We start from the raw sequence: 22,375 nt of genomic DNA on the forward strand, positions 1-22,375 counted from the left end.
CTCCCACTCGTGGGATGCTCCCTCCTCTGCCCTTCCTTGGGCTCGGTGTCGGTGTCGGAACCGACCCTCTGGGGTCACAGCCCTGCCCCCTGTCCCCACCGGGCTCTGCGCACCCACAGTCCCACCCGTGACTCGCCCACCCACGGGGCATCGCGACCTCACAACGGGAGTATCCGAGGGACATAAACCCCTGCTGGGGGCCGAGCCGGGCCGGACCCTCCGGGTGCTGCCCAGGGGCTGCTCGGGCCCCCTGCCAGCCCCGCGGGCGGTCGGGGGGCGATGGTGTCACCCCCGCTTCGTCCCGGGACCTCCCCGCGGGGCCGGGCCGGGTCGGGGCGTCTGGCGTGGAATTTATGCCGGCCTCGTGGGGACACGGGCTCAGCCGGGTGCGGGGCAAGGGGAGCGCGACAGGGACGGGAGTGGATGAGATACGAGGACGGGGGAAGGTGCATGCATGCTCTGCGTGTGTGCGTGACCGTGGGTGAGCGCAGGCAGGTGAGTGTGAATGCCTGAGAGTGAGTGGGTGGATGTGTGAGTGCGTGTGCGTGTGCAGAGCAGCGCCCGTGGGTCGGGGGTGCGTGTGTGTGATGTGTATGTTGTGTGTGTGTGTTATGTGTGTGATGTGTGGTGTGTATGTTGTGTGTGTGTTATACGTGTGAAATGTGGTGTGTATGTTGTGTGTGGGTGTGTATGGTGTGTGTTTTTTGGGTGGGTGTTTGTGTCCACATCCATGAACAGGGATGCACACGCGCGTGGGCGTGTGTGTGCCCTGTGCCCGTGACGGCTCCTGTCCTGTCCCCGGACTCCCGGTGCCTCCCGGTGCCTCCCGGTGCCTCCCGGTGCCTCCCGGTGCCTCCCGGGTCCCAATGTCGGGGTTCGGGACCCTCCCCTCGATCGGGCCGCTCCTGCCCTTATTTGGGCATTTCTCCCGTCCAATCAAGGCGGGGGGGCCGGGCCCGACCCCGCCCCCGCCCCGCCCGAGCCCGCTCTGGTACCGGCCCCGTTGCCCGCTCCCCGATCCGGTACCGGCTCTGCTCCCCGCCATGAGCAGCTCCCAGTTCAACAAGGGCCCGTCCTACGGCCTCTCTGCCGAAGTCAAGAACCGGGTGAGCAGCAGCAGGGGCCGGGCGGTACCGGGACCACTGGACTGGGGTGAAGCGGGAGCTGGGGGATACCGGGGCCACCGGGCGCTCTGGCTGCCGGTGCCCCTGGAGGCTCGGGAGAGCCGAGCATCCCGGTGCTGGTCGGGCGTCCCGGTTGCATCCCGGGTTCTGGAGAGCCGAGGGTTTTTCCGGTATGCCCCAGGAATGCAGAGACGGCCAAGAGTGGAGAAGTTGGGGGATTCCGGGAAGATGGAAATCCGGGGCTTCCCGGGAGGATGCGGAACTGAAGGACCCAGTGTACCGAGGTCTCTGAGGGCTGGGGGTACCGAAGCTGGGGTCCCGGTCTCGGGGTGCCCTGAGCCTGCCAAGACGGTCCCGGGGAGGTGTCCTGGGGGGCCGGGGCTGGCTGTCTCCCTTGCGGTGGCCGCTGTGGCTCCGCTGCCCCTGGCAAACCGCGGGGTACCCTTCCCGTCCCACCCGGGGCTGGTGGCTGTCGCCTCGGTCCTCCGCGGCTCCGGAGCAGCTCCACGAAGCTCTCCACTTTCTGCTTCCCCCCAGCTCCACCTCGCTCTGCGGGATGCTCCGGCCTGGCAGCGTCCCCGCCGCCGTCTCTGGGGTTGCGGCTTTTGGCCCCGGTGACTCTCCCGCCGAAGTGCCGCGGGGCCGGAAGGGGAAAGAGGGGTAGGAGCCTCCGGCTGAGCTGTTTGCACCCCTAGGAGGGGTCCGGGTGCTGCTGGCATCACCGTCCTGCCGGGCCGGGGGGCACAGGGGACACAGCAGCCCCAGGTCGGGGCTGTGCCCGGCCCCAGGCGAGCAGAGATTGAGCTGTGGTCACTCCGGGGCAGGTGGTCTGAGTGTGCTCTGCCCGGGGACACCTGGACGGGGCCAGGGCAGGCAGAAGGGACAAGTAGTGACGGGCACGTGGCAGTGGGATGTGGTGGCCGTGGCAGGGCGCTCCTTACCTGGGGATTTGCATTTCGTAACGGGGAGCGGACGGGCCCCGGCCTGCCTGGGGCTGGGCTGCCCCAGCTGAGCGGGTGACACGAGCCGCCGCGTGCTCTCGGTGCTTCGTGTTGATTCAGCAAGACACCAGCCAGTCCGACTGCCCAGGTGTGTCTGATGGAGGTGACATCACCGTCTGGGAACCAGTTAAACCAGTGACATGCTCCCAGTCTGCAAATCCTTGCAGACTGGGCTGTGGTGGGATCTTTCTGGAGCTGGTTAGCTATGCACCCCCCATGGCCTGGGAGTCCTCAAGCCATGGGGAGGGAAGAGGAACTGGCTTCAGCTGTTTGTGCTCCAGAAAATCAGCTGGTGGGACTTTGTGTCATGTCCCCAGCCAGCACACATGTGGTGTCATGAGGGTGATCTGTGTCCTGCATTGGTCGAGTTTCCCTTTGGGACTGGGGTGCCTCCCTACCACTTAGCAGGGCTGGACTGTGTCCATCCCAGTGTCTCCCTGTGGGACTCATGCACATAACGGGGCCAGGAAGGGACAGGATGGGTGAGTGGTTGATGGCTGCCCTGGGGCCACCCCCAGGTGCCAGCTGAGCATCAGAGGTGCTGGGGCAGGACAGCACTCGGGGTTGTCAGGCCCTTCCCTCCCCAGGCCAGGAGAACTTTCCCTTCCCTTGTGGGTCGGGACTGAGACACGCTGCCGGAGATGCTGGCGGCCCTGGCAGCTGGTCTCCATTTGGGAGGAGGCGTCCACATTCCTGGCATAGCCGCGGTGACCGAGGAATCTGTGGCGGAGGTTGGGCCTCGCCCGAAGGGAAAGGGAGAGCATCTCGTGGCCAGGACCCCCGGGGCTCAGAGCTGAGCTCCCACGGGCTGCAGGGGACAGGGAGGGACAGATCCAGGGGGGCACTTCCCCTCTGAGTTCCTTCTCATACTTTTGGAATCGTTCAGAATCTGCTGTGTCTGCTGGCAGCATCATCCACATGCTCCTGTCCCCGTTTCCATTGCAAGGAGGGGGGAATTGTCCCCCTGAGGGGTTTGGGGTGCATGCTGGGGCCCTGGCTGAGCTGTCCCTCCACTGCCCCCCCAGCTTGCCCAGAAGTATGACCCACAGAAGGAGGCTGAGCTGCGGACGTGGATCGAGAGTGTCACAGGAAAACAAATCGGACCTGACTTCCAGAAGGGGCTGAAGGATGGGGTGATCCTCTGCGAGTGAGTCCTGGGGCAGTCCTGAGCATGGGTCCCAGCTCCTGCTCCAGCTGGGTGGAGATGGGGTACACCAAACCTCCAAGAGACCCTCACCAGACCTTGTGGTGGGAAGGGTGGGCTGGATCTGTGCCAGTGGGACCTGCCAGAGTCACCCCCAAGGCTTCTGTGTCTGGGGAGAACCCTGAGGACAAACAGGGACCTTGGGGGAAGTTTTCCTCACATGGGGGAGGCTTGGGCTGGACCTTTCCAAAAGGATCCTATGCCCTGCAGCCCCTTGAGGTTTCCCTGCCACAGCCTCACGTCCCCCTGCCTCCCTCCAGGCTCATGAACAAGCTGCAGCCCAACTCGGTGAGGAAGATTAACCGCTCAGCTCAGAACTGGCACCAGGTAGTGCAGCTCTGCTGCCACCCACCTGCTGATCCTCTGAGAAACACCACCTGGTGTTCCTCATCCACCAGGACTCACCCCTTTATTTCTCCACAGCTTGAGAACCTCTCCAACTTCATCAAGGCCATGGCCAGCTATGGCATGAACCCCGTGGACCTGTTTGAAGCCAATGACCTTTTTGAGAGCGGGAACCTGACGCAGGTGCAGGTGTCACTGCTGGCACTGGCAGGAATGGTGAGCACGGGGTGGGAGCAGCTTGGGAGGGGCTGCAGCCCCATGGGGACCCCCACTTTGGGGTGGTGCCTGTGGGACCCCACATCTCCCCCTGCACAAGGAGCAGGTGGGGGGTTTGGGAGCCCTGTCCTTCCTCACAGTTATTTCTGGCAGGCCAAGACAAAGGGGCTGCAGAGTGGGGTGGACATCGGCGTGAAGTACTCGGAGAAGCAGCAGAGGAATTTCGATGAGGCCAAGATGAAGGCTGGGCAGTGTGTGATCGGGCTGCAGGTGGGCTCCCCACAGGGTCCCGTGGGTGGGGCTGGACAAAGCGTGCCAAGTTCTGTCAGACTCTTGGCACTGTCACAGCTCCAAGCATTGCTGGAGGGACCTGAGGCATGAGGTGTATCTGGGGCTATTTTGGCTCTTGATGGCTGGGAGCCTGAGATGGGTTAGGGAGCACTGGCTGTGCCTTCCAGGCTAGGGGGGGACAGGGACAGGGGGAAAAGGGGCACATGTGGGGCAGCACACGCTCCTCACCAGACCCCTTTGTCAGATGGGCACAAACAAGTGTGCCAGCCAGTCGGGCATGACAGCCTACGGCACCCGGAGGCACCTCTACGACCCCAAAAACCAGATCCTGCCACCCATGGACCACTCCACCATCAGCCTCCAGATGGGCACCAACAAGTGTGCCAGTCAGGTGAGCCCCCACACCGAGCTGGGGAGGGATGGGGGGACCACAGATGAGCCCTGCTCCATGCTGTCCTTCCTTCCAGGTGGGCATGACAGCTCCTGGCACCAGGAGACACATCTATGATGCCAAGACGGGGACAGAGAAGTGTGACAACTCCTCGATGTCGCTGCAGATGGGCTCCAACCAGGGCGCCAACCAGAGCGGGCAGGTCTTTGGCCTCGGCCGCCAGATCTATGACCCCAAGTACTGCCCACAGGGCAGCCAGGGAGAGGTGGCCAATGCTGCTGGGGACCAGAGTGGGGACCCCCCCGGGTACCACTACTACTGTGAGGAGGAGGAGAGCTACTGAGCGGGATGGCTCAGCCCACCCACACCATCTCATGTACAGCCTCACATTCCAGCCTCCACTTCATCATTCCCTCTTTTAAAACTCTTTTTTAACTTTGGAAATGAATCTATTTTTCTGAGCAAGGAAATAAAGACCCCGTTTCTAGAGAGGAGCCCAGCTGGTTCCCCCAGGAGCCCCAGGACCCAGGGGCAGCAGGAAGGTGGGAGATGTTCCAGCATCTGGGAGTGGACAGTGTCACCTTTCATGCACCCACCACACACCCCTGTGATGTCTCTGGATCCCTCAGCAAGGAGCAGGAGTGGCTGCCCTTGGTGCTGCTGCTCATCCCTGTGCTGGCAGAACCCTCCTCAGCCCTGTGGAGGAGAGGGACTGGGGTCAGTGGGATACGGGGGAGCATCTGGGAGAGACTGCATGGCCTCAAGATTGCGAGTGTGTTTGTGAGTGAATGTGTGTGAGCACAGGTTTGCACTCTGCTGTGATCTCTAAATGCTGGAAATGCCCTTTCTGCAGAACTCATAGGGACCAAGTTTTCAAGGCCATGGTGACGGCTGCAGGGCTGGGCTGGGAGCTGGCACACCTGGCACAGCCGGCACACCTGGCACACCCAGCACTGCAGCAGACTGGAGCCAAGGCTGGAGCCAAGGCTGACTCCAGCAGCCGCATCCTGCACCGGGGCGGTGTCCAAGTGGCAGAGTGCAGCCTGTGCCCATCGACGTCTCCCTTCCCGTGTGGTTTTTAATGCAGATACTCTCAGACTGAAACCTTTTATTAAAAAAAAAAAAAAAAAGCCCTTTCAACATAAACAGGAGCTGGTCTCTGCTGTGGGCGCCTTGTCAGGGCTCAGGCAGGTCTCTCTGTGCCGGGGGGGCTGCAAGATGCTGCAGACCTGGGTGGGACCCCCGGAGTTCCAGAATGGTGGGGCGGCATGCTGCGTGTCCCAGGGGGAGGAGCGGGAGCCGGGAGCGAGCTGCAGGGTTAATTAATAGATGTGGGGTTGATAGATGAGTGATTAACAGTGCCAACGGGACAGGACGGGACGTGCCTCTCCGGGAAGGGATCCACCTTTCTTGGGCGAAATGCTGCGTTTCCAAGAGCCGCGCTGCTCCGTGGGACACCCAAGGGTGGGGTGGGCGAGGCGGGGGCTTCCAAGGGTGGGGTTGGGTGGGGCAGGGCGGGGCGGGGGCGGGGCTCCTACTGCTACACTGGCCCCTTTAAGAGCCGGTTCCCATGACGTCACGCCCACGGCTACTTTGTAGCGCGGGGAGGGCGGGGTCTGTTAAAGAGACAGCAGCACCAGGTAACGGGGGTCCCGGGCCGGGGGCTGCGAGCGGGGGGAGGGGAGGCTGTGTCCCGGCGTCTGCTCTCGGATGCGGTCGCCCAGCGTCCCCCCGAGGCTCTTAGTGCCTCCCCGCCCCCACCCGGGGTTATCCCGTGTCCCCATCGCAGCCCCAAACTGTCCCCATATCCCCTCTGGATTGTCATCATCGTCCCTTCGATCTGTCCCCATGCCCCCCCCGGGCTGTCCGTGTCTGCCCTGGGCTGTCCCCACGTCTTTCCGGCCCGTCCGCCCCCCGGTGACTCCGCACCCTGCTCAGAGCGGGGCTCCGTGCGGCCGAACCGGCTCGGAGGGCGCCGGGGCCGGGAGCTGCCGGTCCAGTTGTTGCGGGGTCGCGGGGTCCATCGAGCCCCCGGTTGCAGTGATGCAGCGTGTTTGTCCTCGTGAGATGAGAGTGCAGATTCCCACGCGAGTCCCACGGGAGGATCTGTGGTTGTTTTGTCCCGAAAAGAGCCGCCGCCCCCGTGGGGATGGGGCTCCCCTGGACCGGCAGTCCCGCAGCACCCTCCGGTTCCAGCGGATGGTGACACTCAGACACCTCTGTCTCCCCGTGTCACCCTCACACCCGCAGCTGCTTCTTTCTCTCCGTGTCACCCCGTCTGACCCCGGTGCATCCCCGGAGAAATCCTGCCCCCGGACCCACTCGTGTGCGGCCCCGCAGGCCGATTAGGCGGATTTCCCAGCTGGGATCCTAATCCCTCTGCCCCGTGCCCGTTTATCCCGCCTGCGCCCAGGACCCGGCTTAGCCCCGGGCGCGGGCGGGTGGCGGCGAACGTGGGGCGGCGGTGAGTGCGCGGCTCCTCCGGCCCCGGGGAAAAACGAGGGGCGAATCGGGGGTGGAGGTGTCCCAGGCTCACGGTGACGGGGGAGCCGCCCCCGAGCTCGGTTCTCCCGGGGCGAGGGGCGGGTGCACCGGGCGGAACGCTGCGGGTTGGGTCGTGCCGCCGCTGCCACCGGGCTCATCACCGAGCCGCCTTGGCAGAGCTTTTCTGTCGGGCCCCGAAGCTGCTGGCCGCTCTCCAGGGGTGGGTGAGTTCCCAGAACTCGGCTGCTACCCGCGGGATCTGGGTGTCGGAGTTCGCGCCTCGAGTCCACTGCACCGGAACAATTCGGCTCTTGGGCTGATGAGAGCCCCACCCACATCCCTCTCACGGGGAAACTGAGGCACGGGCAGGTCTCAGCCTCCCCCGGGCTGCCCAGCTCATCCGGAGCTACCCCTGGGGTGCCGAACTGCTCCCTGAGCCTGGTGTGGGCACTGAATCGTGCTCCTGGCCCCTGGACAGAGCTCGTGCCCAATTTGGTGCTTTTGCTTTAGGAAAGAATGTGATTTGAGCCTTTAGCTCCGGAAAGGAGCTTTGCTGCAGGAATGCCGACCGGCTCCTGCCGGCCCCGGAGCTCAGCCCTGTGCCCGGCACTGTGCCCGGGGTGTGATAAGCCCCGAAGCAGAAGGAAGTGAGAGCCCAGCCGTCGCCCTCAGCTTGGGGTTGCCCCCCCCCCCCCCGCTCTCACCCACAGCTGAAGCCGAGCGGGGCCCGCGATCCCCGCGATGGCCGTGGGCACCCAGCTGGGGCTGCTGCTCTGGAAGAACTTCACCTACCGCCGGCGGCAGCGGGTGAGTGAGTGGGCGATTGGGGTCGGTCTACCCAGAGCCGCAGCTTCCTGGCACACCGCTGTGGACACTGATGGGGACCGGAACCCTCACCAACCTTGCATTTCCCCCAGATCCAGCTGGCTATCGAGATCTTGTGGCCCCTCTTCCTCTTCCTTATCTTGATCTCAGTGCGGCGATCCCACCCGCCCTTCAAGCAGCATGAGTGTGAGTGTCCCCCGCAGGACCCCCTGAACCGGCTAAGATCCCTCTGTGTGATCCCTCTCCTGTACGGGAGCCCTTTGGGGTGACACCGGGGGGACAAACACAGGATGTAGTCAGAGGATGGAGGCTCACTGCTCGGGTGTGTGTGGGGTCCCGGGGGTCCTGCACTGCCCCCCTGAACCTGCCTCCCTCTCCCTCAGGCCACTTTCCCAACAAGGCGCTGCCCTCTGCGGGGACCCTGCCCTGGCTGCAGGGCATCATCTGCAACTTGAACAACCCGTGCTTCCGGCACCCCACTGCGGGAGAGGCCCCTGGCGTGGTGGGCAACTTCGACGGCTCCATGTGAGCGGCGGGGCTGGGGAGTTGCGGGCAGAGCGGGGCTGGGCCGGGGTCTCATTGCCCACCCCATGTCCCCTGTCACAGCCTCTCCCGCCTCCTGAGCGAAGCCCGGCAGGTCCTGCTCCGCGGCCACGGGCAGCGGCTCCTGCGCAGCTTCGCCCGGCTCCTGCCCGCCCTGCGCCGGCTGCGGGACAGCGGAAACCAGCGGAGGGGTGAGCACCGGGGGCGGGGGGTGCCGGGGGAGCGAGACCCCTTGTCTGACCCCTGCTCCCCCAGCTCTGCCGGTGAGGGAATACTTGAGAAAGGACGAGACCTTCTCCCAGTTCCTGCGGACCAACACATCTCTGCCCCCGGCGCTGGTGGATGAGCTGATGGGTGCTCGGCTCAGCCCCCGCATCGTGAGTGTCGGCGCGGCGCCCGCTCCCGGCGCCCACTCCCGGTAGCCGCATCATGACTGCCCTCTCCTTCCAGTTCTCCTTGGCGAGCATTCGCCTCCCGCTGAAGTCCCTGGTCTGCAACGCCTCGGTCCTGGGGGGCTTCCTGGTGGGCGACGACGCCGACTCCACCCAGAGCCTGCAGCAAGGACTGTGCGCGCTGCCCAGCTCCCAGCTCCGTGCCATGGAGGGCTCCTTCCTCTCCCAGATGGATTTCCCACGACTCCTGATGGTGAGCCCCCAGCGTGGTCGGGTGCTGGAAGCCACCAAGGCAGAGACCTCTGGCTTCTCCAGCAGGGCCGTGACCCCCTTCTCATGCCCCCTTGTAGGAACAGCTGAGCTCAGACTTGGGTGGAATCACCGGCACCGTGGAAGCTTTGGGCAGCTTCCTGCGGGATGCAGCTTCCCTGATGGAGGAGGTACACCCTTCACTCCCCTGCCCCCTATCCACCCCACCGTGTCCCTGGGTCCCCCTGTCCCCCAGTGCCCCTCTCCACTCTCATCCCACTGTCCCCAGGTCTCCTCCATGACCAGCCTGGCCAAACTGCGTCAGGAGCTTGTGGAGCTGAGGGCCCTCAACACCAGCAGAGGTGCCTTCACAGCCCTGTCTCGCATCGCCTGTGGACACCCCGAGGGCGGGGGGCTCAGGATCCCCTCCCTCAACTGGTATGAGGACAATGATGTCAAAGCTTTCCTGGACCGTAACAGCTCAGAGCAGAGACCCGTGGCCTCAGGCAGCACCAGTGAGTTGAGGGCTGGGGGAGGCTCAGTCAGGGGCTGGGGGGGGCAGTGGGGGCTGGTGGTGAGAGCTCAACTCTGCACCCCCAGGTCCCTTCTGCCGGGAGCTGCTCCGCAGCCTGGAGTCCAGCCCCCTCTCACAGATCTTCTGGCGGGGGATCAAGCCCCTCTTCGTGGGGAAGATCCTGTACACACCACCTGGGCCTGGCCCTGACAGTGTTATGGCTGAGGTGAGTGGGGATTGTGGGGGGCTTGGAGGGGTTTGGGGGGGTCTCATCTCAGACCTGCCTCACCTCCCTCACACAGGTGAATCGGACCTTCCGGGAACTGGCGGTGCTGGGGGAGCTGGGGGGTGCCTGGCAGGAGCTGGGACCCCGAATCTACACCCTCCTCAACAGCAGCCTGGAGGTGCAGGTGCTCCAGGTGTGTGACCCCCAGGCTCTGCCCATTGGGAACAGGGTTGCTGTGGGGTGCAAGATGGGCTGTGCTGGGGTGCAGCTGGCCAGGAGCAGGGTGGGCTGCATGGCCTCTCACAAGCTGGTGTTTTGCAGGACCTGCTGCTGGCCCCGAGCACAGCCCAGCTCCTGGACGGGTTCCTCAATGGCACCTCCTGGAAGCTGCCAGAGCTGGCCACATTCCTCATGGGGCCAGCAGGGGGACCAAACCTCACCTGGCACCAGGTTTATGCTGAGGTGGACGCAGTCCTGAGCACACTGTCACAGTTCATGGAGGTGTGTGTCACCCCACTGTGGGCGAGCTGCCCCTTGCACTACCTGTGCCCTCTGAGCCCTACCTGCCTCCCACAGTGTGTCTGCCTGGACAAGATCGAGGCAGTGGCCACCGAGGAGCAGCTGGTAGCCCGGGCCCTGGAGCTGCTGGAGGAGCAGCAGTTTTGGGCAGCAGTGGTGTTCCAGCCCCCCATCAATGCCACGGCCCCCAGGCTGCCGCCCCACGTCCGCTACAAGATCCGCATGGACATTGACGATGTCACGAGGACTAACAAGATCAAGGACAGGTTGCCCACCCTGTCTGCCTCTATGGCCAGCCAAGCAGCCTGTGCTGGTTGCCAGGGGATCCCTGGTCCCAGCACCATGCTCTGCCCCCAGGTTTTGGGACCCCGGCCCTGCAGCTGACCCCTTCAGTGACCTGCGCTACGTCTGGGGGGGCTTCATCTACATTCAGGACCTGGTGGAGCAGGCGGTGGTGCGGGTGCAGACTGGGGCTGCCCCACGCACAGGGGTCTACGTCCAGCAGATGCCCTACCCCTGCTATGTGGATGATGTGTGAGTGGGCAGGGGCAGCCCAGCACCCTGGGACTGTTGAGTGACCCCTCTGCTGCCGTGGGGGACACATCCAAGCATCCTGCAGCGTCCCTGCCCTGGGGAGGTGACACAGGGCTGGTCGAGCCTTGGTGTCCCTGTCCCTACAATGCTCCAGGAGTGATGAGCTAAGGGTGGAATGTCTGGTGGTATCTTCCCAGGTTCTTGAGGGTCCTGAACCGCTCGCTGCCCCTCTTCATGACTCTGGCATGGATCTACTCAGTGGCCATGATCATCAAGGGGGTGGTGCACGAGAAGGAGACACGTCTCAAGGAGACCATGAAAACCATGGGACTGAGCAGTGGAATCCTCTGGCTCAGCTGGTTCCTCAGCAGCTTCATCCCCTTCCTCCTCAGCTCTGCCCTGCTTGTCCTCATCCTCAAGGCAGGTTGCAGGTCTTAGGGGACAGTGTGAGTGACATAGGGAACATCAGGGAGCCAGGCTCCAATCTGCCTCCATCCACAGCTGGGAAACATCCTGCCCTACAGCGACCCAGCAGTCATCTTCCTCTTCCTTGGCACCTTCTCGGTGGCCACCATCAGCCAGTGCTTCCTCATCAGCACCTTCTTCCCCCGTGCCAACCTGGCCTCGGCGTGCGGTGGCATCATTTACTTCTCTCTGTACCTGCCCTACGTGCTGTGCGTCGCCTGGCGCGACTACATCACCTTCCCAATCCGTGTCCTTGTGGTGAGCACCTGGAGCTGCCCCTCTGCAATGCCCCTGTGCTCTGGGTGGGGGGCTTTGGGCTGCACCCCCGAGCCAATCTTAGCCTGCTGTTCTCCATCCTCAGAGCCTGCTGTCCCCCGTGGCCTTTGGCTTTGGCTGTGATTATTTCTCCCTCTATGAGGAGCAGGGGGTGGGCATCCAGTGGCACAATCTGGCTGCCAGCCCCGTGCCAGGAGACCCCTACAGCTTTGCTGTGGCCATGGGGCTGCTGCTGCTGGATGCTCTCCTCTATGGCCTGGCCACCTGGTACCTCGAGGGTGTCTTCCCAGGTGAGTGCAGCTCCCCTGACCCCCAGCTGCCACTCAGCCCCAGCCTCACTCAGCCCCTTCTGCTGCAGGTCAGTATGGGATCCCCAAGCCCTGGAATTTCCCCTTCCTCAAGAGCTACTGGTTTGGAGAGTCATCCTCATCTGGGCACTCCGTGTACCACACCAGCTCCCACACTGCACCCCAAGGTGAGTCCCTGCCCACCCTGGAGCTGTGTGGCTGATGCCAGTGGCTGTGGAACAGTACTGGAGCCCTCCAGCCCAGGACTTGCTCCCCAGGGGAGGGCCCTGCACCCCATTGGCGAGGGGCCCTGCCCCCAGCAAGGGGTCCTGGCCAGGGATGTGACCCCTTGGTGACCTCCAGTGCTGGTGGAGGAGCCATCTGTGGAACTCCAGCCCGGCGTCTCCATCCGCAACCTGGTGAAGGTCTATGGCAGCAGTGGCCGTGCAGCTGTCAATGGGCTGAGCCTGGACTTCTACGAGGGGCAGATCACATCCTTCCTGGGCCACAATGGCGCTGGAAAGACCACCACCATGTGAGCCACAGAGGGGCTGTGTGGCCATGGCTGGGGACAGGAGCTGAGCCTGACCCTGTCCCCACACAGGACAGGGTACCCTGGCCCCAAGCCCTGCTGCTCCTGTGCTCCATGACCTGCTTTCCTCATCACTTCCAGGTCCATCCTGACTGGCCTCCTGCCCCCCACCTCGGGCACTGCCTATATCCTGGGCTGGGACATCCGCTCCAATATCGACAGCATCCGCAAATCCATGGGGATGTGTCCCCAGCACAACGTGCTCTTCGACATGTAGGCAGGGCTGGGGAGGTGGGAGTGGTGTGGGGCTGTCCCCCTCGATCCCTGTGCCCCTCACCCTGCCTCTCCCCCTGTCCCCACAGCCTGACAGTGGAGGAGCACGTCTGGTTCTACGGGAGGCTGAAGGGTCTCTCCGAGCAGCAGGTGCAGGAGGAGATGGAGCAGCTGCTGCAGGACACGGGGCTGCCCCACAAGCGCCGGGAGCAGACCAGGAACCTCTCAGGTGTGTGTGTGGGGGGGTCAGGCTGGGTGCCTGAGTGGGGCTCAGTGGCTCTGAGCCCCCCAACGCTGTCCCTCTGCAGGTGGGATGCAGAGGAAGCTCTCGGTGGCCATTGCCTTCGTGGGTGGCTCCCGGGTGGTCATCCTGGACGAGCCCACGGCCGGCGTTGACCCCTTCTCCCGCCGCAGCATCTGGGAGCTGCTGCTCAAGTACCGCAAAGGTCGGGGCTGTTTATTTATATTATCTTAAAAATGTTTTTGCCAGCCCAGCATGGGTTCGCTTCGCAGGTCGACCATCGCAAAAAGTTCCCTAGGCAAGCTGTGCCAAGGTCTTTATACTCTAAACTACGTATACAATATTTGCAAATTTTCCCCAATGCTATGCAACTTCTTTACAATGTCCAGTTTTTTTTCCATTCAATCTGTAGTTCCCAGAGTGCAACTTTAGCATAAATAACATAAATAAAAAAGGAAAAAAAAGCCCACCACACCCAAAGTCTTCCATCTTAGCCACATGGCCCTTAATATAAACAATCGAAAAACTTACTTATAGTACATTTTAACATTCTAATTTACACTCTACTCATCAATATTTTTTTGTGTCTTTTCTCTTAATGTGGGCAGATTCTCCCAAGGAGCTAAATCCAGCCCCTGCAGCTCTTGGGCAGCACTCGGGGGTCTCTGAGGGGTTTACCAGGGGGGTTTTTGCATTTCCAAAGGAGCCGGGGAAAAACCCTGGACTCCCACACCACTCCACCCTCTGAGCCCCCTCAGCTGGTGGGGAGAACCTGCAATGGGAGGGTCTGGGGTCAGCCTGTTCCTGGTCCCCAGGCCGCACCATCATCCTGTCCACCCACTACATGGACGAGGCGGAGCTGCTGGGGGACCGCACTGCCATCATCTCTCAGGGCCGCCTCTGCTGCTGTGGGTCCCCCCTCTTCCTCAAGGCCAGGCTTGGCACCGGCTACCACCTCACCCTGGTGAAGCGGGAGAGGAGCGGCACAGGCGGCAGCACCGGCGCTGTCCCCGGTGTCACCAAAAAGGTGGGTCCCTGATGATCATCCCTCACAGGGCAGCCAGTGTCTCCATCCCAGGTACTGGGGGCACTGAGTCCTGCTGTGGGGTGCCAGGCTCCAGTCACTCTCCTGCAGGATGGCAGTGACTCGGAGCACAGCAGTGACACTGGGCTGGGCAGCGAGCGAGGCAGTGACGCCAGTGCAGTGGGTGAGCCTTTTGTCCCCTCACAGTGTCACCCCCAGCTGCTCCCTGTACATCCCCCATCACCCAGGGACGCTGGGGCTGCACAGCCCTCCTTTCACTGGAGGTGCAGAAGGGGATCTCCATCCCCTCCATCTCCTCTGGGGACCCTCAGGCTGGGATGCTGGGCACGTAGAGCTGTGGCCAGCTGTGCCAGCCAGCAGCTCCTGCCCTGGGTTTCCAGCCCTCCCCATCCTTCCAGATGTGGCCCAGCTGTCAGCGCTGATCCAGAAGCTGGTCCCTGGCTCCCGGCTGGTGGAGGACATTGGGCACGAGGTGCTCTTTGTCCTGCCCTACAGTGGGGCCAGGGATGGGGCCTTTGGGGAGCTGTTCCGTGAGCTGGATGCACACCTGGGGGAGCTGGGGATCTCCAGCTATGGCATCTCTGACACCACCCTGGAAGAGGTACCCAGAGGAGCTGTGGTCAAGGGGCTGCTGGGGGAGCCAGGGGGTTTCCCTCACTGGGCTGTTTAACACCAGCCCTCCCACATCCCCAGATCTTCCTGAAGGTGGCCGAGGACACAGCACTGGACACTGACACCACAGGTAAAACCCCTCAGTCCTGGCTGGAGCTGGGCTCTGGGGTACAGTGGGGCTGGGGAGGTGCTCAGCAGCCCAGAGCAGAGGGGTGGGGTGTCCCCAGCACCCTGTGTGTCCCTGCCAGCGCTGGGGGCCCTGCTGGGAGCACCTGTGGATGCAGAGAGGTGTCACAGCCTGTGGCCTTGGTCCTGCCCTGACATCTTGTTCTCATTTTGTCAGGCACCATGAAAGGAGCAGTCTCTGGCGAGATGGGGGATGGGGATGTGGCCGATGGAGAGATGGGTAAGGATGGGGGAGGTGGGACTGCTGAGTGCTCCCCACCTCCACCCCCTGAGCTGGGGGGACTGCCACATGTCCATATGGGCGGCTGTCCATCCAAGCAGACATCCTTTCAGGCCTGTGTCCCTTCAAGCAGGGCTCACTTGTGCAGCATAGCTACATCCTCCCAGTTTTGGGGTGTCCCCAGAGCAAAGATCTGGGATGAGGATGGGTTTGGGGGAGCACAGCTCTGTGCAGCAGCTGGGATGGGGTATGAAATCCCAAGGGGCATATCCAGCCCGCTTATCCTGGAAGGAGAACTGGCATGGGGACAGCCACAGGAGTCTGGGGAGGGGCTGTGATGGTTTGGGTCACCAGCTCTGCCCCGGGTGGGTGCTGACCCCCGCACAGCTGTAATTCCTCTCTCCTCTCCTTTACATTGAGCCAAAGGAGCCCGGCGAGGTAGGAGCTGGGGGCTGTTCTGGGGGGGTGGCTGGGGGCTCCTGCATGCAGCATCCCATCCCTGCTGGGCTGGGGGGATCCCCTGTCCCCCCTCATCCCACCTGCCACCTGCCCCTTGCCAGACCCTCTCTGTCCCGGCAGCGGAGGAGCCCCGGGAGACGGATCTGCTGCGGGGGCCGGCGGGGCGGGGCTGCGGGAGGGTGCGGGGCTGGGCGCTCACCTGCCGCCAGCTCCGCGCTCTCTTCACCAAGAGGATGCTCCACGCCCGGCGCAGCACCCGCGGCTTCCTGGCGCAGGTGGGGCGGCGGGGAGGGGATGGGGCAGAGCAAAGGGCGTGGGGCAGATCCCCCCTGATCCCCCCCGGTCTCTTCAGATCGTCCTCCCCGCCGTCTTCGTCTGCATCGCGCTGCTCTTCAGCCTCATCGTGCCGCCCTTTGGGAAGTACCCGCCCCTGCAGCTCCAGCCCTGGATGTACGGGCAGCAGTTCACTTTTTTCAGGTGTGTCCCCAGCCCTCTGCCGGCCGTGTCGCTGGTCCCCCACTGCCACCAGCTCACTCCTGTGTCTCCCGGCAGCAATGATGCCCCCGGGGACCCGGACACAGCCCGGCTGCTGGACGCGCTCCTGGCTGAGCCCGGCTTCGGCACCAAGTGCATGAAGGAGGAGGAGGGGAAGGCGTGAGTGTCCGCGGGACGGGGGCTGCAGGGGGCAGCTCAGTGCCCACCTGCCCACGGGGCAGCTCTGCCACTGCTGTGGTGCTGTGGGCCCCCCCTACATCTCCGTGGTGCCCCTGGCTCACAGCAGGCTGGTAACAGGATTCTCTCTCTCTCTGTCCCCGGGTGCCCAGGACAGGGCTGTGCCCACCAGCTTCTCACCCCGACGGCTTCTCAGTCCCCCCAGCCCCCCCATCCCTGCTGGAAGTGCTGCAGCGTGGGAACTGGACACAGGCTGAGCCGTCCCCCCCGTGCCAGTGCAGTGGGCCAGGGGCACAGAGGATGCTGCCTGAGTGTCCTGAGGGAGCTGGGGGGCTCCCACCACCCCAGGTAACTCCAGCCTAGCAGGGGCAGCCCCAGGGCTCCATCACTGCTGGCTGTGGGGGGCAGGTGATGCTCTGGGGGTGCCACAGGGCTGGGTGTCCATCCAGCCGGTCTGTCCATCCCACAGGTGCAGAGGGGCACAGGGGACATCCTTCAGAACCTGACAGGCAGGAACATCTCTGACTACCTGGTGAAGACCTATCCCCAGATCATCCGTCAGGAGTGAGTGCTGGGGCTGGGAACACTGGGGACACTGCAGAGGCACTGTGGGGACACCAAAGGAACACCCCAGGGACACCTGGGGAAAGGGGACACTGCTGGGGACATGAGGCTGGGTGGCCAGCTGCTGCCCTAATATCCCCTTGGGGGGTTTCTCTCTCCTGTTTCCCCCACCTCATTTCTTTCAGGTTGAGGAACAAGAAGTGGGTGAATGAGCAGAGGTGAGCTGGGCAGGGGCTGGGACCTGGCACAGCCAGGGATGGGGAGACAGGAAATCCCTGGTGGGTTTGAGGTCCCTGGGCAGAGCCATCATCCAGGTGCTTTCACCCTTCTGCTGTGTGTCCCTTACTCTGGCATCTGGGCGAGTGGAGGGTTGAGTTTGCACAAGGGTGCCAGTGGGGAATGGGTGTCAGGTTTCACAGGATTGTGGAATTGTACAATCTCCTGGGGGTGGAAGGGACCCACGTGGATCCTCAAGCCCAGATCCTGGCATGCTGGCAGTGGGAGCCTCTCTAGCCAGTTTGGGAGCCACATTTCTCCTGCAGGTACGGCGGCTTCTCCCTGGGTGCTGGCAGCTCCCAGGCCGTGCCCTCGGCAGCAGAGGTGGATCAGGCTGTGCTGGAGATCCAGGAGCTGCTCAACATCACCCCGGTACAGCTGGACACAGCCCCTGGCTCAGCTCTGGTGTCCCAGTGCTGGGAGGCCCCTCCTCACCCTGTGTTTCTGCACCCAGGGCAGCCCCTCAGATCGGCTCCTGGCCAACCTCAGCCGTTTCATCGAGGGTTTGGATGCCCGCAGGAATATCAAGGTGTGCCCAGATCTGGGGGTACCTCAGGGATGAGAGCTGGGGGGCAGCAGGGATGTGACAGTGGTGTCCCCTCAAGGCGTGGAGCAGCCCAAGAAGGACTGAGAGTGGCTGGGGCTGGAGTGGAGCAGGAGCTGGGTGTGGAGTGGAGAATGCTCCTGGTGGGAGCGGGGGCTGCAGGCACAGCCAGGGGCAGTGCCAGCTTGGGTGGGGAGCTCTGAGCTGCCCAGCCCTTTCCATGCTGCAGGTCTGGTTCAACAACAAGGGCTGGCACGCCATGGTCTCCTTCCTCAACGTGGCCAGCAATGGGCTGCTGCGAGCCCGGCTGCCCCCCGGCACCGACCCCGCGCGTTTCGGCATCACGGCCACCAACCACCCCCTGAACCTCACCAAGGAGCAGCTCTCTGAGGCCGCCCTGTGAGTGCTGGGAATGGGGGTCCTGCAGCCCCCTCTGGGCCCTGCTGAGCTCTCCCCTCCTGGGCAGGATGGCCACCTCTGTGGACGTGCTGGTCTCCATCTGCGTGATCTTCGCCATGTCCTTCGTCCCGGCCAGCTTCGTTGTCTTCCTCATCGAGGAGCGGGTCAGCAAGGCCAAGCACCTTCAGTTTGTCAGTGGGATGAAGCCCATCACCTACTGGCTGGGCAACTTCGCCTGGGACATGGTGGGAATGGGGATGGGGATGGGGATAGGGACAGTGGCCAGTTCCAAGGGGTCTGGTTCCACCCCTGACCCCTTTCCTGCCTTTTCCATCCACAGTGCAACTACCTGGTCCCCGCGCTGCTGGTCATCCTCATCTTCCTCTGCTTCCAGCAGGAATCCTACGTGTCCTCGGCCAACCTGCCCTCCCTGGTGCTGCTGCTGCTGCTCTACGGGTGATGGGGCAGCAGAGCCCAGCAGGGGCAAGGGGGTTGTGGGGCTGGGGGCAGCCAGGGTGAGGGGGTTGTGGTGCTGGGGAGGGTGGGTGCTGTCTCAAGCCCCCCAGGTTGGGAGGTGCAGCTCAGCCAGCCCCTGCCTCTCCCCCCTGCAGGTGGTCCATCACCCCTCTGATGTATCCAGCCTCCTTCCTCTTCAGCATCCCCAGCACTGCCTACGTGGCCCTGACCTGCATCAACCTCTTCATTGGCATCAATGGCAGCGTGGCCACCTTTGTGCTGGAGCTCTTTGTGGACCAGGTGAGCCTTGGGATGCCCTGAACCTCCCCATCCCTTCCCTGCAGAGCCAGTGCCAGCTCCCCCACCCCTCTCCTTGCTGCCCCATCAGAACCTCAATGACATCAACCGCGTCCTGAAGAAGGTTTTCCTCATCTTCCCCCACTTCTGCTTGGGTCGAGGCCTCATTGACATGGTGAAGAACCAAGCAATGGCTGATGCCTTTGAGAGGTTTGGTGAGTCTGGGGGTGTCAGAGCTGCTCACCCTCCCCAAAGCCCAGCACAGGGGTCCCCTATTCCTACAGCCCCTCTTGCTGCTTGCAGGGGACAAGCGCTTTGTGTCCCCCCTCTCCTGGGACCTGGCAGGGAAGAACATGTTTGCCATGGCCATCGAGGGCATCGTCTTCTTCCTCTTCACCCTCCTGCTGCAGTACCACCGCTTCTTCCTGCGCCTGGGGTGAGCTGGCTGGGGGTGCAGAGTCACAGAATCATCAGGTTGGAAAAGACTCTTAAGATCATGGAGTCCAACTCATGCCCTAACACCTCAACTAAACCAGGGCACTGAGTGCCACATCCAGGGATGGTGACTCCACCACCTCCCCAGCAGATGATTCCAGTACTTTCACTCTTCCAGTAAAATTTTTTTCCTAATATCCAACCTAAATTTCCCTTGGTGCTGCTTGAGACTGTGTCCTCTGTCAGTTGTTGGCTGGAAAAGGAGACCAACCCTCACCTGACTACAACCCTTTCAGGCAGTGGTAGAGAGTGATAAGGTCATTTCTGAATCTCCTTTTCTCCAGGATAAACAACCACAGCTCTCTCAGTTGTTCCTCACAGGGCTTGTGTTCCAAGCCCCTTCTCTGGATGTGCTCAACATCCTTCCTAAACTGGGGGGCCCAGAACTGGCCACAGTACCCTGGGGGTGCTCAAGGGGGTGGACAGCCCTGGATGTGCCCTTGCCAATGTTTCCACAGGCCACGAGCTCTGGAGCTGCCCTCGCTGGGGGATGAGGACCAGGACGTGGCCAGGGAGCGGGCGAGGGTGGGCAGCGTCCCCCCGCAGAGCCACCTCCTGCTGCTGAAGGACCTGACCAAGGTGGGTGTGGAGCTGGATGCTGCTGTGAGCTCCAGACCACCCAGAACCCCTGTTCCTGCTGGCAGGGACAGGAGGAGCCCCCAGTGCCACCTCTCCCCCATGCAGGTGTACCGGCGCAGGAAGGCTCCGGCCGTGGACCGGCTCTGCGTGGCCATTCCCCCCGGGGAGGTGAGGGACAGATGGACAGACAGACAGCTCTGAGGGGCGGATGGACAGGCAGCTCTGAGGGTAGGACAGAGTTGGCAGTGACCCTGTTCTGTCCCCACAGTGCTTTGGCCTCCTGGGGGTGAACGGTGCTGGGAAAACATCCACCTTCAAGATGCTGACGGGGGACACAGAGGTGACGCTGGGAGAGGCCTGGTTGAAGGGGTACAGGTGGGTGAAAGCAGGGACTCCACAGCTTGGATCCCTCTCCATGTCCCCACAGCATCCATGGCATCATCTCTGTCCCCACTGTGCTTTTCCTGGCCCTTTGCCCTGCAGCCTGCTTCATCCTCATCCTCATCCCTGCAGCTTCTTGTCCCTCTTCCCACAGTATCCCTGGCACATCCCTATCCCACAGCATGCTCACCTCTCTCTGTCCCATGCTCACCTGTCCCCATCCTGCAGTGTGCTCACCGACCTCCAGTCTGTCCACCAGCACATGGGTTACTGTCCCCAGTTTGATGCCATCACCGACCTGCTGACGGGGCGGGAGCACCTGGAGTTCTACAGCCGCCTGCGAGGGATCGCAGAGGAGGAGACCCCCAGGGTAAAGGGGGTACCCTGTCCTCCCCAGCCCTCGGGGAGCCCCCACACTCATGCCCTCTGTCTCTTGCAGGTGGCTCAGTGGGGTATCACTGCTCTGGGGCTGGGCTCACACGCAGACCGGCCGGCGGGCAAGTACAGCGGGGGCAACAAGCGCAAACTCTCCACGGCCATCGCCCTCCTCGGCTGCCCCCCTGTCGTCTTCCTGGTGAGGGGGGCATTGGGAGGCCCCACAGCATCACCAGGGTCCTGCCCAGGCTGACCCTGGGACCGTTGCAGGATGAGCCCACGACCGGGATGGATCCACAAGCCCGGAGGTTCCTGTGGGAGCGCATCCTTGGCGTGATCCGGGACGGCAGGTCCGTGGTGCTCACGTCCCACAGGTGAGAGCCCACAAAGGGGAGCATCTCCCTGCCTCTGGGAACCCCCCAGAGGGGAGTGTCCCTCTGCTCTGGGGGCTCAAATGTGTCCTCCCAGCATGGAGGAGTGTGAGGCGCTCTGCACCAGGATGGCCATCATGGTCAACGGCCGGTTCCGCTGCCTGGGCAGCGTGCAGCACCTCAAAAACAGGTACAGGGTTGGGGGGCTAAGGGAGTGTCCTGAGGGTGGTGGCCATGGCCAGTCCTCACAGCAGTGTCCCCTCTCCCCGCAGGTTTGGGGACGGGTACACGGTGGTGGTGCGGGTGGGGGGTCCTGGCCCAGCAGCGGTGCAGACCTTGCTGCAGCAGCACTTCCCTGGCATTGTGCTGCGGGAGCAGCACGGGGGGCTGCTGCAGTACCACCTGCCCGCCCGTGCCACCTCCCTGGCCACTGTCTTCAGCCTTCTGGCCACCCACCGTGGCCCCTGCCACATAGAGGACTACTCTGTGTCCCAGACCACGCTGGACCAGGTGACAGGGGAGGCAGGGGTGAGGGCAGGGTGGCCCCGTGCCACGGTGCTGTCTCTCATCATGCCCTTCCTGCAGGTTTTCATGCACTTTGCCCAGGAGCAGAGCGATGGGGATGCTGGGGAGGTCACAGCCCCAGTGCAGGATGCGACCCCCAGCCCCGGGAGGAGGCTGAGCATGTTCCTGGAGGATGAGAGCTACCAGGAGAGCGCTGTCTGAGCCAGCCATGGTGTCCCATGGACCTCCAAAGACCCCTCCCCGCTTGTCACTGCAGCACGAGCCAGGGTCACAGGGCTTTGGGGTACTGCAGACCCCCAGAACTGCACAGAAGAGGTCACAGATGGTGTCACCATCCTATGGGACAGTGGGTGCAGGGGAGGGTCAGAGTGCCAGGACAGGGCTGGCCCCGGTTCCCCGCGCTGGGGCTGAGCTGGATGGGGAGTCTGGGGCTGGCCTTGGGACCCCGCTGCTCCCCACCGGAGCCGAGCTTGCTGTAACAGAGCAATTCAATAAAAACCCGCGGTACTGCCGGGGGGCTCGATTGCCCTCGCCACAACGCGACCGCGGGGGCGCAGTGCGACAAGGGCACCAGAGTGGCCGTGCCACAGGCGAACACCAACTCCCAGGGGATCCCCCGACCTCGCGGGGGGCTGGAACACCCCGCGCCGCTTCTCGGGGAGACAAAAAGATCCTCCCGGGGACAGACTTTGAGACCCTGCCCAGAAAAAAATATGGAACGCTTCACGAATTTGCGTGTCATCCTTGCGCAGGGGCCATGCTAATCTTCTCTGTATCGTTCCAATTTTAGTATATGTGCTGCCGAAGCGAGCACGATTCCTACTGCCTCACGAACAGTATTTAAACCTTCTATAGTTGATAACTTTTATCTTAGTGCTAGTTCGGTCTTCCGGGCTCCCGCGCCTTTCTTCACATGATCACTCTCTCAATTGATGCATTCATATTTTTGCATTCTAAATCTTCCACTTTGTGGAAATTTTTGCCTTT

At 63.0% G+C, this 22,375-nt stretch overlaps 2 protein-coding genes across 3 annotated transcripts; both read left to right on the top strand.

The window, feature by feature from the left end:
- Positions 1 to 957: 957 nt before the first annotated feature.
- CNN2 (calponin 2) lies at positions 958 to 5,066 on the top strand. Its single transcript, XM_079328434.1, has 7 exons — positions 958 to 1,106; positions 3,151 to 3,272; positions 3,590 to 3,656; positions 3,753 to 3,890; positions 4,044 to 4,160; positions 4,426 to 4,572; positions 4,649 to 5,066. The coding sequence occupies exons 1-7, from the start codon at positions 1,044 to 1,046 to the stop codon at positions 4,913 to 4,915; spliced, it is 921 nt and encodes a 306-aa protein (XP_079184560.1). The 5' UTR covers positions 958 to 1,043; the 3' UTR covers positions 4,916 to 5,066.
- A 1,027-nt stretch (positions 5,067 to 6,093) lies between these two features.
- Positions 6,094 to 21,970, top strand: ABCA7 (ATP binding cassette subfamily A member 7). Of its 2 annotated transcripts, XM_079328448.1 has the most exons (50): positions 6,094 to 6,212; positions 7,567 to 7,863; positions 7,974 to 8,067; positions 8,265 to 8,406; positions 8,488 to 8,615; positions 8,680 to 8,801; positions 8,875 to 9,069; positions 9,167 to 9,256; positions 9,355 to 9,580; positions 9,666 to 9,805; positions 9,882 to 9,998; positions 10,127 to 10,306; positions 10,382 to 10,590; positions 10,682 to 10,858; positions 11,056 to 11,278; positions 11,360 to 11,581; positions 11,685 to 11,889; positions 11,958 to 12,074; positions 12,250 to 12,421; positions 12,560 to 12,691; positions 12,781 to 12,920; positions 13,000 to 13,137; positions 13,748 to 13,959; positions 14,068 to 14,140; positions 14,376 to 14,578; positions 14,671 to 14,719; positions 14,933 to 14,995; positions 15,575 to 15,729; positions 15,807 to 15,931; positions 16,007 to 16,108; positions 16,279 to 16,474; positions 16,596 to 16,690; positions 16,876 to 16,908; positions 17,233 to 17,338; positions 17,421 to 17,495; positions 17,740 to 17,909; positions 17,977 to 18,154; positions 18,250 to 18,365; positions 18,521 to 18,665; positions 18,754 to 18,877; positions 18,966 to 19,098; positions 19,616 to 19,736; positions 19,842 to 19,904; positions 20,005 to 20,111; positions 20,346 to 20,487; positions 20,557 to 20,691; positions 20,763 to 20,866; positions 20,961 to 21,053; positions 21,136 to 21,373; positions 21,449 to 21,969. In XM_079328448.1, exons 2-50 carry the CDS (start codon positions 7,798 to 7,800, stop codon positions 21,587 to 21,589), a joined length of 6,732 nt encoding a protein of 2,243 aa, XP_079184574.1. In that variant the 5' UTR covers positions 6,094 to 6,212; positions 7,567 to 7,797; the 3' UTR covers positions 21,590 to 21,969. The 2 variants fall into 2 exon arrangements, with proteins under 2 accessions (XP_079184574.1, XP_079184573.1); XM_079328447.1 differs by having other exon boundaries at positions 20,346 to 20,691; positions 21,449 to 21,970.
- Positions 21,971 to 22,375: the final 405 nt, after the last annotated feature.

This window comes from Erithacus rubecula (genome assembly GCF_903797595.1).
Source record: "Erithacus rubecula genome assembly, chromosome: 28".
NCBI lineage: Eukaryota > Metazoa > Chordata > Aves > Passeriformes > Muscicapidae > Erithacus > Erithacus rubecula.